Source organism: Eleginops maclovinus, chromosome 17 (assembly GCF_036324505.1).
Source record: "Eleginops maclovinus isolate JMC-PN-2008 ecotype Puerto Natales chromosome 17, JC_Emac_rtc_rv5, whole genome shotgun sequence".
NCBI classification, from domain to species: Eukaryota; Metazoa; Chordata; class Actinopteri; order Perciformes; family Eleginopidae; genus Eleginops; species Eleginops maclovinus.
The window spans coordinates 3,866,514-3,883,117 of record NC_086365.1 but is presented as its reverse complement, the minus strand read 5'-3'; the positions used below and the strand labels follow the sequence as shown (position 1 = coordinate 3,883,117).

General features: G+C 41.3%; 1 protein-coding gene across 1 annotated transcript in view; it reads right to left on the bottom strand.

Moving 5' to 3' along the window:
* Window positions 1-16,604, bottom strand: part of iqsec3a (IQ motif and Sec7 domain ArfGEF 3a) — a 93,351-nt gene that overhangs the window by 49,381 nt on the left and 27,366 nt on the right. Inside the window, exon 3 of the mRNA XM_063905439.1 lies at window positions 2,909-3,656. Coding sequence (XP_063761509.1) covers window positions 2,909-3,656 — 748 coding nt within the window. The remainder of the gene's footprint in view (window positions 1-2,908; window positions 3,657-16,604) is intronic.

Here is a 16,604-nt window from a genome sequence, read left to right as displayed (position 1 = left end):
CATGCTGCAGAAATAGGGGGCAAAATGAAAAGCCAAGATTATTAGCCTTCATGCTCATGCACAGTGTCTTACAGCACAGAAACATCTGCATGATTAATGAGATGATTATATAACAGCAAAACTGGGACACAACTAATGCTGACTGTATTACAAAATGAGGAGGACAACAAAAGACGTCATGAGAGGAGGGATCAGTTGGGATGATGCATCCTTGACCGCAGTCAGATACTGAAAAAGGTCAATGTTTACTGAAGACTAAAGGAAAAGAAAAAAGTGCAAAAAAAAAACATGAGACGAGAGCACCCGAGGAATTTCATCATATTTGTCAATCAGGGATTTTGCATCCTAAAAGATCAAACACAAGAGGGCTGCATTGCAGTGCACTCTCCTCATAATTCTAAGGCTGCAGAAGTTATATTAGTCTATAATTATATTTAATATATCCTATTAAACTGTTGATATATTGTAACTACTTAAAGCTTCAAGGTTAACATTTTGTAAACTGTTAAACATAAAAAAAGGAACCGGGAAATTTACATTCTGCATTTGACCCATCCTAGTGTTAGGAGCAGTGGGCTGCAATTATGTGCGGCGCCCGGGGAGCAGTGTAGGGAACGGTGCCTTGCTCAGGGACACCTCGGTAGAACTTGGTCTTTTTTTTACTTGAACCGGTGACCTTTCAGTTCACAAGCTCTACTGACTTCACCACCACCTCCCACTGAAATAAATCAAATGTGCTTTGTATGAGGCTTAAACATAATAAGAAACAACACAGAGAAATGAATATTCAAGGAATGTAAAAAACTGCCTATGGAATGAAAATGACATGTTAATTTATAAGCTTTCTACTAAGGGCATCGTTTGAAATTCAATGAGAGTCTAAATTTAAACCGGTTTGAAACAAACGTATACAGTTGAACTAGAGTTTGAGTGCTCAGTTTAAAGTGAGTTGATGCATCGTCATGAGGTTCCTGCCATGCAATCAAGGTATCACACCGCGGATCCAATTACCCTGACATTGATCTGGAGATGCATCAAGCCCCTGCAAGCCCAGCTGTGCAGACAGAAGATCAATCTAGCGGATCGCCTATCTCCAGCATTGTTGACAGGGAGATAGTGGGGGAGATGGGAGATTAAAGGAGCGAGAATGGAGGTGAGATGGAGACATGAGTTAGGAGCCGAGGTTAAAATAACTTTTAGTCTCAAATAGGGAGGCGATGAGTGAAAATGGAGTTGACAGAGTGAAAGGAAGCAACCATCTCACTCAACTACATTCGTTCCAGCGGCCAGTCACATGGAAGAAGGATTTTAGGAAATAATTCTCATAATGATTTTGTACGTTTTCTTTTTCGCTAACTGAATTTTTACCAATACGGACACAAACTAAATGGGTTGATTATTAAATGTGATCAAGTTTGAAACTAACCATTCAGACTGACAGTAATGGAAGTCAAAACTTACGGGAGGGGGGGTCATCATTATTTGAGCCTGTTAAATAAACCAATCCATCCAAAAGCATTGCTGAGTCTGACAAATGCAATTGTTATATTTGGGGCTTCAACTAAGGAGTTACTCCAATGCTGATTTCTCTGGCAATAACAGCTTAGCCAACTAAAATGTATTGAAAACTTCAAATGTCTTCTTTATACAACCAACAGTCAATAATCCAAAATTAACCAATTCACAATGTTATAAACTGCACATCCAACTAAGAATCTTGAATGCTAAATGCTGCTCTACATTTGCATTTCTTCTTGAAAAATAACTATAACTTTAATATGGCACTTTCTTATAGCGTAGTCCCATGAGACAGATGTAAAACAATAATGGTAAATGGTTTAAGCAGACTTAATTAGCCCGACCTGCAGTCCCTACTGTTTGCCATGCTCATAAAGTGTTCAGTCCTACAATTCCCACAATGCAACATAACAGCTTTTTCTTATTACTGAATGCAACATAAGTAATTTAAGTGGCTGTGTGATTTTTCTTGTGACAAGTCAACTGGATTTCATGAGCTAAACAAAAGATAGAAGATATGCAGAAAACTAGTTGGACCGAAACTCTCTTGCCTTACCTGGCTGGAGATCCATGGACTGAAGAATGTAGGGTAGATGGATGTTAATGAAAACAGATGGCGAATGTTTGATGGTTCTTGAAATGGAGATGATTATGCAATGACCTCCAAGCCCCTGATGAACAGCGTGATAAGAAGACAAGCATGTGAACATACAAACACATGTTTCAATACCGTCACAGTTCATAGGCATATTGGTTTCACACAAAATTGGTTTAACTGGCTGTAATAAGATGAGAACAGATAACGGTCACATGCTTTCATTCTCTATGGAAATGCAGGGCTTTTCATCATCCAGAGTATCTCATAAAGCAGCAGAGAAAAGACACATTTAAAAGGTTTTCTATTCTTGCGGATACAAATTGAAATTGATGTGTGTATTTGTGCATGTTGCCAAATGAATGCATTGTATATAACATAAAGAAACACACAGGAGTTTTTTCATTTCAGTAAATTGCAACACAGCGGAATCAGTGGATACATTATAATATCTGAAAAGGCTGAAATCCAAATTTGGTGAATGACAAACCATCTGAGGATGTTGATGAAATGATGGGATGACAATGATGGCTTATGATAATGGAGTAAAGGAAGCTCATCATTAGTTGACACAGGGAAGTGTCGAAAGAGAGAACACGACATGACAACGGAAAATAAAAATCTCATCAAACACCAGCTTCTCCCCTAAACTGGAAGTCTTCCTCCTGAGACAGACACCACAAACATGTCGGACCACAAGACGGACAAAACACCAAGTTACTGTACCTGCTGCCCTCCCACTCCCCCTCACCCAAACAACACACCCGCTCTCACCCATCCCCAACACAACCCTACCTGCTTGTTTTTGAGGTCAAGCGAGAGCTCATAGTCGGAGGTCGCGGAGTGCGAGCCGGCCCCGTTGCGCTGCACCCTCAGGGGCGAGGCCGTGTGATGCAGGCTGGCTCTCCTGCCCGCCCCACCTCCTTTAGCTCCTCCCCCTTCCTCCTCCTCCTCTGCTTCCTGTGCTGCCTCGCCCTCATGCCACTCGGGCGGGGCCTCATCTGCCTCTTGCTTTCTCTTTGCCTCCTCGACTTCTTCAAACGTTTCCCTTTCCTGCTCCTCTCCGGGAGACGAAGGGGCTTCAGGGGTGTCCTGTATCGCTTCCTCGACTTCGGGCTCAGGCTCGGGCTCCAGTACAGGCTGGGGTTCGGGTTCGGGTTCTGGCTGAGGTTTGGTTTCGGGCGGTGTTTGGGGCTGAGGCTGCGGTTGGGGTTCACACTGGGGCTCTGGCTGTGGGGGCGGTTGAGTCTGTTGCTGTGGGGGCGGTTGAGTCTGTGGCTGTGGGGGCGGTTGAATCTGTTGCTGTGGGGGTGGTTGAGTCTGTGGCTGTAGTGGCGGTTGAGTCTGTGGCTGTGGGGGTGGTTGAGTCTGTGGATATGGGGGTGGTTGAGTCTGTGGCTGTGTGGGTGGTTGATTCTGTAGTTGTGGCTGAGGTTCTTGCAGCGGTTGCTCGGGCTGTGGTTGTGACTCGACCTCACTCTGCAGCTCCCCCTCTCCTCCCTTCCCTTCCTCCCCGATAGACGGTTCTGGAGGAAGGTCATCGCTGCAGAAAGGAGGAGAAAACGCAGAGTGAGGTTGCTGCTGCATCCGTGGTGAGCTCTGACCTCTTCTCCAGGCTGCCTGGGGTTAGTGGTAAGAAGTTGACCCTTTTTTCTCTCTGTTTTCTGTAAGATCTCTCTACCAACTGAGTGCAGGGCCAGTCAATCTGTCTACCTGCTCTGTTCTGTCTGCTTTAGTCTGTCTAGACACTGACAGACAATGAAACAAAGTAAAAATGTACAGCACAGAACAGCTGACAACACCACAGTGTACAAGAGGAGTGACAAAAAGATCAAGAGCGACCATTTATTCCAGCAAAATCTTCAGGAGAGAAAATGTAAAAGAAAAACAAGAAATTTGACAGCCAATTGTGACACACACACACACACACACACACACACACACACACACACACACACACACACACACACACGGACAGTCAAGCAGCCAATAAAAGTGTCTTTACATCTTTTAGACTGTGGTTGCAGGTAGTATTACTGTGGAAGGAGGGCTTTTAATGGTTCCTCTTTTGTTTTAAGAGTGAAGAATATGTTTTATCCCCTTCTTACTTTGTCTTTTTCAGTCTTCACGTCATATTAGTATCCAATTATATCGCAATGACCTTGAGTTGAATCATTCCTAGTGATCTCAGACTTCCTGTAATGATGTTTCTATGTGCATGATGTCATGCATGCATTAAATATATATCTGTCTCTGCAGTACAGGCTCTTTTATCATGCTGGTGTTATTACCAGTGGCAGATTAAAGCAAATGTATCGGTACATCTTAATAGAGAGAACACGAACACATGACAAGCCATCATGTCTCATGTCTGTTGAATTAGCAGAGATATGAACTGATATAAAGTATGATTTACTTAATGAAAGCCTTGTAGCTGGAGTCTTATAGTGTGTGTCACAGGAACATGGTTAGCATGTTAGCATGAACACTTTGTAATAAGCAGAATACAGCTGAGGGTGATTGGAGGAAATGTGTTGCCCTCAAAATGTAATTGACAATGCAGTTTTACTTACATCGTCCAGCAGTGGCTCAGTCAGTAGGGGCTTGGACTGGGAATCGTAGGGTCGCCGGTGCAAGACCCCAAACAGACATGAAATATGGAAAGTGGACTGCTACTTGGAGAGGTCCCAGTTCGCCTCCTAGGCCCTACTGTGGTGCCCTTGAGCAAGGCACCGGACACCTCCAATCCCCCCTCCCCATTGCTCCCCGGGCGCTGCGCAATAGCTGCCCACAGCTCCTAGTACTAGGATGGGTTAAATGCAGAGGACAAATTTCACTGTGTGTGCTCTGCTGTGTGCATGTATGTGACTAATAAAGAGGGTTTCATCCTCCGATTCTGTCGATTCTACATCATTTTGAATTAAGGGATCCCTTAACTCATTATAGGCAGCCTGGTTGCAACACACTTTTTAATTAGAGTTCATTTCAGGGCAATCCATTCTAATGTTTTTTAGACACAAAAAACTAACTCATGGTAGCACTAGTTGGTACGATAAACCACCTGAATGTTGAGATCTTGACCTAAATACATTAGAACTTTTGACCTTCTAGTGTGTTACATAAAATGTGAGGATCACCAAGTCAGTATATGTACTTCATTTATGTCTGTAAAAGTTTCATAGCAATCCGTCTAATAGCAGTAAATATATCACATATGACAGAAGTGTCTGACTGATTGACTGACATTGCCTTGACTGGAGTCGCGCTGCTAGCATATAAGCATTATGCACAAATAAATCAACTATTTGTCTGACTTACAAACATGTGCTGCTTGTGTTTCTGCTTCAGTATTGTCACAGCTGTCACAGTATCAGCAGAATTATTTGAAGTATCCTTTTGAATTCGAACCAGATTTCCACATTAGTTGACAGTGTGATAACAGAATGTTATTACCTTGATTAAGATAAGGCTCTCGTATTGGATCAGTGATAAGACTGGAGTAGGTGAACATAAAATCAGGACACTCGGGCTGCCGTACGCAGAATGCTGAAGGAGAACATCAGCATGTTATTCCCCAGAGGGAGAGGAGGCTATAGAGAAAATACACACTTGTAGTCTAAACAGAAAGAGCGATTGAACAGAGTTAACGGTGAAGCAAAAATATTCTCTACATGTCTCTCTGTCTTTGGGTCTTATATATATTTGTCCATGCATCATTATTTCCACACCCGGTCCAGAGTGTGTTTATTGCCGCCTAAAATGCTCTAATAACTGTTCTGCTCTGTTCCGTCTGTTTCCTCTTCCTGCACAGGAGGCTCTCTTTTCATATTCCTCACACATGGCAGCACATAAGCTTGAGTATCTTTAGTGTGGATATAGCTGGGTCTTCTAAAATAGAGCTGGTATGAGTAATGAATAATGAATAGAGGAATAAAGGCTGCTGCTTCGGCTCAGCTTGCAGGTGAGCCTTCTTCTCATGCAAAAAATAGACCTGCCTGGAAAACATAGGGCCTCTTTCAGAGGAGGGTCGTTCTGTACCGTCACAATGTGTCTGCTCATTGTTGTGAATCTAAATGTTCCTATTTTCATTCTGCCGGGAGATAATCTGACAACCAATAGATTACGTGAGGCTGGATTTAAGTCCAATACTGATAAGAGAACCAAAATAAAGTTACACGCAGTGGATAAGGTGTTCAAAAGGGATTATTTTTGAGGGGACAGAGTGAAAAAACATCACATAAAATGACTGATAACCTATGTGTATTTATGTAAAGCATAGAGTTGTTTTGAACATCTTCAAGCTTCACTTTCCTCCAACCACTAAGTCTGTCACTATTCTCCTCCTCATTCCTTTTATCTAGTTTGTCAAGCTTGCTGTCATACGCTCTGTCCAAACGTACCTTGTGCAAACACACACACAAACACACACAAATTCACACAGCCTTCTTGCCACTCTGTCCTCCAGAAGGTAAGGAGATTGAGCGGTTCCAGCTGTCAATGTGACTGACGAGGTGGAGACGAGCCTCGGATGCTGCATCTCTCTCTCCTCTCATCTTTCCATACGTCACTGAAGACGGATGAGGGCAGTGTCCTCAGTGTGTTCTACCCAGAATAAAATAACCTTTTCTGCCCTTCCTACCATGATTGCTAACAGGTTGGGACTGGTGTGAAGACTGGCCTGGTGTGTTTGTTTTTGCAGTGTATTGTATGGACAATGACTTGCAATTCAACATTGGTTGATTTTGGATGGAAATGCATGACAGTAAAGGCTTCATTATGCTTCTGTCTGCACACACCTTCTGTAGGTTCAGCCTGTGTCATTTTGCAGCATCGCAGGGGAGGAGAAACCTATTTTATTTGAGTAATACTTTTGTAGGAAACAAAGCGTGTTGTCACCCTTTTTCCAATGCTTCGATTGTTTTATGTAAGATTTCTGTTAAGCTATTTGTGGCGCCATCTATGGCAATAAGCTGTAATTGCAGGTGTGATTTTTGGACCTCACTTCCCAGAAATTAGTGCTTGTGATTTTGTTGGGGGAATGTCATCAGAGTTTGTAAAACTACAATCTCAAAGACATCGACTATTGGCGATAAGCCTCTGTGAGCAGATCTGTATTGATATGCATGCATTTTTATAGAGATTTATAAAAAACCTGAATTGTTATCAGATGATAACCTTTGTGTAAGGACATTTTGGTAAATGCTTTCCGCCTCTTTTGCTCTCCACACAGACTCTTTACTGTTTACGAGTGGTTCCACTGGAGGGTAAAATACTGATATGCCCCAGTGCTGACTACAACCACTGAGCATCTGTTGCACTGTCTAAGGGTGATGACATATGAGAGATGAAGATTCAACATATGACAGTAAGACTACCATCTTTATGCAGGAGGTCCACTCATTATGTCCTCAGAGTCAACTCAGTCGCTGTGGACATGCTCTGACTTTCCTTAACCTTGATCGCACAGATTTTGTTGTGTCATCACAGAGGTGTGAGGCAGCAGAGATGAGATATCAGGCCGTGTGGATAGTGGAGTTCAAAGGGTCTTTCCTCTAGTGGACAGCAGCCAAATAGTTGCTGAAGAGGCCATTATGTTAGGGACACCATACCAGCAGAAGTCATAGCAAATGAGATCCCTGAAGAAGCTCTTTTTTTGGATCTTTCACATGGAATTGATTTATTTCCCCATATAGAAAAATGCTTTATGAGGTATAATTCCACTTTCCGTTCTATTTTCTGCCTCTTTAAATTATTCCTTTACAAGGCTAAGCAAGAATCAGCCGTCTTATCCTCTTCCCTTCACCCCTATATATTCTCATACTGTTTATGGAGAATGAATCACTTCATTAGCCGAAACATAAGGGCAGATTTGAGAGCGGAATCTTCTGCATAAATAAGCATATTTCTTTCTTCTGGAGCATGCAGAGGGTAATGTATGGGGTAAATCTGCTGAATACATCACCGAAGTGTGTTTGAAATTCATCAGTTTCTGCAAGCAGGGAAAAACATGATGTAGTGTTGTGTGCATGGTAGAGAAGTCAGACTTACACAAAGTATGGTTAAGTGTTACAATGCTACATTATTTCTAGAGTCTAGTAAGTGAAAAAGTCAAAATAGCAATAACAGCTGCAGGAAAAACATAAATTCAACCGCCCTGATAGTTCTGCACCATCGCCATTTCTCTTGAGACTGCAAATCATTTTCATTCCAGTTCATTTAGGAAGCTTTCAACCGAAAAACAAAAAACACTGGCAATTAATATGCACACTGTGGGCTTCAAATTAGCATCAAAATGACTCTGGTTTTCTCTAATCACAAGGTCAAGTTGAGTCTTTTTTTTCTTTTTTGGTGATAGTGATTACAAAGAGCACATAACACCACCTCGTCCTAATTAATCTGTGCCTTAACCTCTTGTTAACCTCTCTGTGAACAATTATTAACAGCAGTTCAGCAAGGTGCACACTTTCACTTATTTTGGTTCACTTTTGAGGTACAGTATAATTTCAAAGGTGTGTGTGTGTGTGTGTGTGTGTGTGTGTGTGTGTGTGTGTGTGTGTGTGTGTGTGTGTGTGTGTGTGTGTGTGTGTGTGTGTGTGTGTGTGTGTGTGTGTGTGTGTGTGTGTGCATGTATGTAGTAAGCAGGGTCAACAGACTGCAGGGAGGTGTGGCCATGAGTTTTACATTAGGAATGAGGAGATGAGGCAGACCATGTGGAACATGTCTTCTGTAGCTCAAGTGGAACTTTAAAAAAAAAAGAAAACCTTGGGGATCATCAGCTGGTGACATGTCCCTTTAAGAAAGGCAACAAGCTGCATCATGGGAATTGTAGATCTAGCACTTTTGAAGCGATATCCATTAACGCTTTGGAATCGATTTTGAAACACAAACACTTTGACTTAAAGTGTTTGACGGAAACATTGACTTTTCTTTCAACATATTGAGGAAATGCCGTTTATTAACTATTTCATGAATGTTGACTTAACATATCAGAAAATGTTCATTGATAACGTATTTGTTTTCCCCCAAAATATCTGATCTCCTTGTAGTCGCTCTAGCAGTATTGATCCTTATAGTTAGGCACTAGCGTTGTGTGATTGAGGTTATCGAAAGATCAAGGTCTGGTTTATTACTGAAAAAGTCAGCAGTGACTTGACAGACGATGTGTTTATTGATGTTTACATTTGAAACAAGTCTTTCCTGAACCCTTTCCTCTATCTAGGCTTATCTACTGATGAAAAGCCACATATATCTTGTCTTTGAGCCTCTGTTTTAAGTCTTCAAGGTCAAATGGAAACATTCATCTGCCTCCAACACACATCTGCTGGACCCTCAATCCCAGAAGAACCACTATCTTGTTTCAAAGCAGACAATAAAGTCCGGAAAAGGAGTGAGGGAGGGTTTCACATGCTTTCTGCATTTTGTGTAATCTCCAGAGAGCAGGCAGCACGTTCTTGGCCATGTTCACTGAAGAAGCTTTTGTGTAGAATGGCTAACATAAATAGCCATGACATGTTTAAATCATGAGATGGATACTGGATTTTTTCACTTTCCCAGAGAACAGGATGTTAAATCCTCTGCACTTGTGCGTGACTTAAAGCATCTAGGGTAAGGGTCATTCTTTTGATTGGCCTTTCGAGCGCACTGATCAGAGAAGAATTGGAAGATTCTCCAAAATGTAACTCTTCTCTTGTTCACTGGTATAATAAGGTAAAAACTATACAATTGTAATACTTAAATAAATATATAATATGAATGGAGAAACTATGCTACTATACCAAGCTCAGCCAGTTCTACCCTTAAAAATTCACCTTGAGATGACATGCAGTGATGCATACTAGGTGCTATCCTGTTTTTGCTCCCTGCTCACCTCACACGATCAATCCTCCCATGATGGATTGGTTTTAGAGATGCTAATCAATACTGCACTCACTTGGACGGGACGATACAGCTAATAAATAGCACTACAGTATATAGCAAAAAGAACCAAAGATACAAGAAAGAGAGGCTTTTTGTATCACTGTATTTTTGTGTTAGCTGTACATTTGAGGCACTGGGAGCTGACTGAAAAGAATCAATGACCACCAGTTTATTTCTCTGAAAAGCAGAGGATCAGCTTCAGCTCTTGTTAAAATCTCACACTAGCACTGTGTTCTTTGATGGAGGGCCAGTGATCGGTATCCCAGGGTGAGCAAGTTGAGGTGAGACTACAAAACAAGACACTCAGCTTCTTACCTCCTGCTGTAAAAAGGGCAGGCTTTTATTTATCGTGTTGAATTTTAAGACTGCACGAGTATCCTCTCCCCAAAGGTTTTTAAGAACAAACAGCCTGCACATACAGCACGCAAGTCTATACACACAGAACGTTTTAACCACAGGCATTCCCATGCAATGTCAATGAAACATCTTTCCAGCTACAACAGAGCACAGTATAAAAACAGGTTGGGCTCGTGAAATATGCAAGACAGAATTTCAAATTGAATCTCTTCAAAAGCTTATGCCCCAGGATGTGGATAAAATGGTGGGAGAAATAGAAAGAGGCAGAGACTGCAGTGGTGGAAATTGCGCCGCAGATTTGACACAATGCATGTGCCCAGTACTCATTGGCCAGATTTCAAGGATGGAAAATGACAGGAAACATACGCAGTTTGTATCTGTTGTATTCATTACAAACAAAAAATATGAAAAGCACATGACATAACCGTGTTCGAGTTACATCATTCCTGGCACTTCCTGTTTAGGTTGACCATACAATGAAATGTACAATGTGTCCCGAACATATAGCCTGTTTTTAGATCGTCAAATGGCCTCTCACCTTTTCTCATGCTCATTTCTCTTCTTATTCACATCTTGTTACACATAAGAATCACAATGCTATTTTTAAACCTAGTGGTAAAACCATCTTTTTATTGGTGCCTAACAGAGGGGAAGAAAGCAAAGGATGTGTTCAAGAACAACAGTGAAAGGATTCGACTGCTGCTTCGCCTCGTTCTTAACGGTACAAACAATTGAGCCGTCCCCCCACCCAGATGATTTCACAAGGTAATTGCCTATCATGTAGCACGTCAGGGGGAAATAACTTTTTTTCTTTATTTGGCTCACTTCTTTTCAAATATCTGAAAATATCCTCAGGCGGTTTCCCAAAGCACAAGTCTCTTGTTTGAATTCACCTCTTTTGAGCGGCGCTCAAAACTTCTAGGATAACACGGCACAGGCTCCGTGAAGCTGAATCACAGGAGCTTGAAAAGAATATTGGAATGGTTTGAAAATATATGAAGTTTTTTTGTTGTTTTTTTATAAACAAAAGACGTTCAAGAAATCTACCCTGCACACAGTGTAAGAGTGTATTGATTCAAGTGCTATAACTTGCTGCAGCGGGCATATTGCATTTTTAAGGTTATTGGCTACAAAGGAGGGAAAACTAATAAACTGCAATTATTAAAGACACTTTTCAAGCAGCGGAATAGTGATTCAACATCATGAGTGTCAGATAATTAAGCTTTAACATAATTTTACCCATTGTTATTCATTGCACAAGGGTAATGATCAAAGTGTTGGTTGTCATCCCAGTTTGGCTGTGAGCCTCAAGAAGGTCGGAATACTGACGCGAGAGTGAAACAAAAGAGAGGGCCAAAGACACCGCTGAGAAAGGACAGGGTTCTTGTGGCGTGAGAGTTTTAAAGAATGGATGGCTAGTGACAAAATGTTGTACACAATGGCCCATGTTCAATTTCTGTCACAGGCAATTGACCACAAATTTGGAGAAAGGTTGAACTCTGAACCAGTATAACTTAACATCAGTGCTTTCTACTTCTTACTCATGCACTTATCAACTTAGAGAAGACTAACCATCCAAATCACACATCTGGAGTCTCCCAGGAGCTAATGTATGTCATGTGGGTGAGCATGCACAGACAAATATGACACTTTCCAATTTTAGACATTTCTTTTGGAATTAGCACATTAATTGTGATTAAGGTGTTTACTTAAGCCATTGAGCCCTTGGTAGCATTAGTGGAATTAGAGGCTCAAAACAAAATCTCTAACTCAAAAACACTCCAGTTTACAGTAAGAGGTGATTTTATTACATAAAGTAAAAACTTTAAACGATGTCTTCAAAAACATTTTCAAGAACCGTGATCATCATTTTGTATTTCAGCATATAATAAGACTCTGTGCATGGGGTTTTAATATGAGGGACACTCATGTCCCTTTTCCACCAAACTGGATCCAGTTGGAGCTCAAGTGGAGCTACACAAGCAGCTGATGCATACCCCCTCCCCATAAGTGTATGTGTTTCAGTCTGAATTGACGCTGTTTGGCATCACAACGCTGTTATGAAAGTGTCTCTGGCATTAGACAGGTGATGTTAGCATAGCAAGTGAGGCTACTCTGACTATCTTCACTACTTTGCTATCCTATTGTGGCATAAGCCGTTTTCTACAGGCATATTTTACCGGCGTAGTTTTCGTTATGATTTTACTTCTGCTGGCAACCTGTGTAGCCCATGTATTGATTCCATCCGAGCTGCAATAATACAAAACAACAGGAAAACATCTCCATACTCCCCATCAACTGTTATTGCTCAGGTTAATCTCCCCCCTCTGAAGTAAGCGTGACATATTGGATCTTGGATCTTGCCAGGCAGCCGAGAGGGGCCAGAAAGATCCGGTTTTTCGGCGCTTAAAGCCAGCGCCGCTGCGATGGAAACACGAAAAACCAGATCTTTATCGGCTCCAGCTCCGGGTTGGTGGAAAAGCGGCATCAGTAAAAGATGGGGGTTGAAATTTTGTTTGCCTTTTAAAACCTAGTCATGTGGCAGCTGGACAAGAAGATGAGTTGGGTATATTACATGGCCTGTTTGACAGAAAAGTAATTCCCACAGACTGATACTGCGAATGGCAGAGGGAATTGTCAGACCATTCAGGGGAATCAGAGGCAGCTGCTGACATGGAGATAAATCCAGACTTTCATTAAATCCAGGAAGGGAGAGGAAATGAGCGGTTAAATTTATGTTAGGAGCTGGAAGTTGCTTGAGAATATCCATGGACTTGCTGTTATATTTCAGTACTGGGCGGTGAGAGAATGAAGCCGTCTCGGCAGCACAAAAGAGAGATCACCAATGGAACAGAAGGAATGGAAAATGAAACTGTGCTGTGTCTGGGTTGGCGACAGTTGAAATATTAACACCAAATAAGATGCTGCATGTAAGAAATACCCTTGGAAAAAAATGACTGACAAGAGAATCAATCTATCAATACAGTGCTGAAACTGATCTATACGATTATATCCAAAACAAACCAAGGAGAGACAAGATGAGGGAATGGAAATAACACTATCTCCAGAATGATTCAGATAAGAATGAATGAAGGCTGGTTAAGTTAAAGATTATGGACAGATATCATATTTGAAGGGACAACCAGTGAAAATCTAAGAAAATTAGGATAAAAGCAAGGAATAAATGTAAAATCTCAAGTTCCTGACACATGACATGATACAATTTAAAATACTTGATTGGTTTAGTGATTATCATCCGCTAAGGAAACCATAAGGGTTGAAAGATGCCAAAACCCTCTGTAGCTGAGGGGAACTGCTAATTCAGGGGATGATCTCTGTCAGTTCATCACTGTGAGTGAATACTTTCATATCACATGTGATCATTTGCATGAAGATCATTATCATTATTGCCCCCACCCCCCAGCACTTGCTGCCCTAAGCACAGGGTAAGATGCATGTAAACATGGTGGCGAAAGCTTTGCCAAAGTCATTAAGCCATTACCGTGTGGCAAAGATGAAGTAATCCATAGCTGATTATTTTAAAGAGGAGAGAGAGGAGGGGGCTGATGCAGGGAGAGACAAGGAGAGGTTTCTTAGACTCAGAATGCCTCTGATGAGGAGAGTTGAGGCAGGGAGAGACCGACTGAGACAGACAAGAAGAAAAAGTAACACTTTCAAAACTAGGGTATGCAAATCAAAACAACTGTTCATCAGCATGCAAGGTCGATTAATATCATGCTGTACAAAAAGAAGTTTGACAAAATCATGTGCTGGTGCGGTAAACTGAGAAAGTTGGGAGCAGAGTCTGGAGCACTGATTTGACATTTAAAACTGCAGTCATTGACTTAGACAGTGACTAGGTGGTGGGACAGAGGATGGAAATATGGGCAGAAATCCAAACAAATCTGAGTCATACTTCCCCATTTCCCACAATGCAACTGGTTGGCAATTAGCTTTGTGTTAGACCCTTCCTACTGGGTAAAAATCCAAACCCCACTTTGTTACAAAGCCACTGTTGTGAGTGTGACCAGGATAAGATGATTATGACATCATTAGGGATTATTCTTAAAAGCTCGGCCACATAAGGAATTCAACTATTCATCAGCATGGAAGGTCGATTAATATCATGGTGTACAAAAATAAGTTTGACTACATCATGTGCTGGTGCGACCAACTGAGAGAATATTGAGTAGTGATCAGTCAACAAGGGTGAACATTTTATATGAATTATAAACTATGTTGATTTAAAATGATCTGCTCTCGTTGTTGTCCTGTTTATCAATATGCACTGTCAGCCAATTATGGATTACTTCTATTTGATAAACCGCATACACTATTGCTGTATTTATGGATGCTGAAAATAAATGTGAGTTGAAGAGGTTTGGGATATAAACTGAATCACAATCCTTTCTTGAAACGAATGCCATGCTTTGATATTCATAGTAAATATAGTTCAAGGCTTTTATACTGCATTCTGCACATTGTGATGTGATGTAAAAATAGTGCCAACAGGAATGGAAAACATCAATCCTCCCTCTTACACTGCACTTCACCTTCAGCAACATGTAAAGCCTGCTGATGATCACTACCCCACATACACACACATGCATACAGGTTTTGCTGCAATTGTGAGGACCATGATCCCAAAGAGTGTTGTGAGGACCCCCCTTTATGTTGTTTCCAGGACAATGAAACAAATATATTTACGACGAGGTGGGGAGAGGCAACTATTTAACACAAGTAGAGCCTTGCCGTAAAGAAAGGGGTCCTGGAAGGTTGTTTTTGTTTACTGCATATGGTCCTTAATATCATTACACGAACTACAACTTCAATTACTTAACCGAGCTCCCCTCACCGAAAGAGCAAGAATCCTATTACAACTCATATTTAACTTTGTTGTTACTCAGCATTTTTTCCGATGAGATCGCAGTTAATGTGCAGTGTGAAATCAAAAGACGCCACCTTGAGGTTATGTTATGTCAACTGCCTAACTGCCTCATTTGATAACCACCTTACCCCATACTTAACCTCCTATATAGGACATTAAATTAAAAGGTCAAAATGTCATTTTCAAGGGAAGCTTATGACCTATTTGTAATAGGTTTGAGGAAGTGTTGTCCTAACCGAAAATCACAGTCCTTTTTGCTTTAGCACTGAATCTAGACACAGGTCATTTTAAAGAACAAATAATGGAAAAGACAGTCTTCAAATTATGTGCACAGACTTACAGTATTTATTTCCCTTTCTTGCGGGGCTTCTGTGTCACTAGCCCTGGCGTTTCAAAAAGAAATAGCAAAAGAGGCATGGTCTTGTATCCGGCTCACTATTTACCCATTGGCCCGTTCTCTATTATTTGTCTCTGTACTCATACACACATGCACACACTCTTAAACTTTATATCACTCTCCTCATCTGTGAAATTGCTTTCAGGGGATGTGTAAGAAAAATAATGTTTCACTGAGTTCATTTTTATAGCAAAAAGGAAATTTCCAGTGTTGTGTTTTCATTGAGCTTTCAAGTGGTGAGATGCTATCCCATCACCAAGCCGATAAGACTCGGAGAAAATTCAATTACATCTCAGCGAAATGTGAAAGGTTTTTCTTCCAGAGTGAGAGCCTGTCCATGCATGTGAGGACCTTCACGTTCAATCTTTTCTCTGACATTGGTCCTCTTTCGAAATGTGTGCCGATAGAGAATGACCGGTCTGGGTGGCGATGTCAAGGCAAGTCTGTCTCAAAATGGGCTTAGTGGGCTAATGTACAAGCAAACTAATGGTGCATTTAATCCTTACCAAATAGGGTGAAGGAGTGGAATCGAAAAGAGAAGGATACCTAGTCTACAAAAATAAGTCTGACTTCACCAACAATGTTCGGCACATTATAAAGTCAGAACTAAGTTCTGCAAGGAAAAACTACAAAGATTTGACCAATTGTAAGTCACTGACACCTTTTTTAGCTTCTTTTTTTATTCAAGGTTTCCTAAGGTCTCTTCATCTTGAAGGTTTCTGCATGGTTATTTTCAAAAGTAAAGATTTTTTTGGCCCGGCACCGCTGGGTCTGTTTTAACAAGTAACTCATTTTGACCACCCATCACCTCTTCAAATCGAGGCTTGAAGTGACAGGGAATGACAAAGCCTGACACACACACACACTGCAAAGATGACTCACACATAGTTGGAAGTCATGGTAACAGAGCTGCACACTGTGCACAAAAGCAT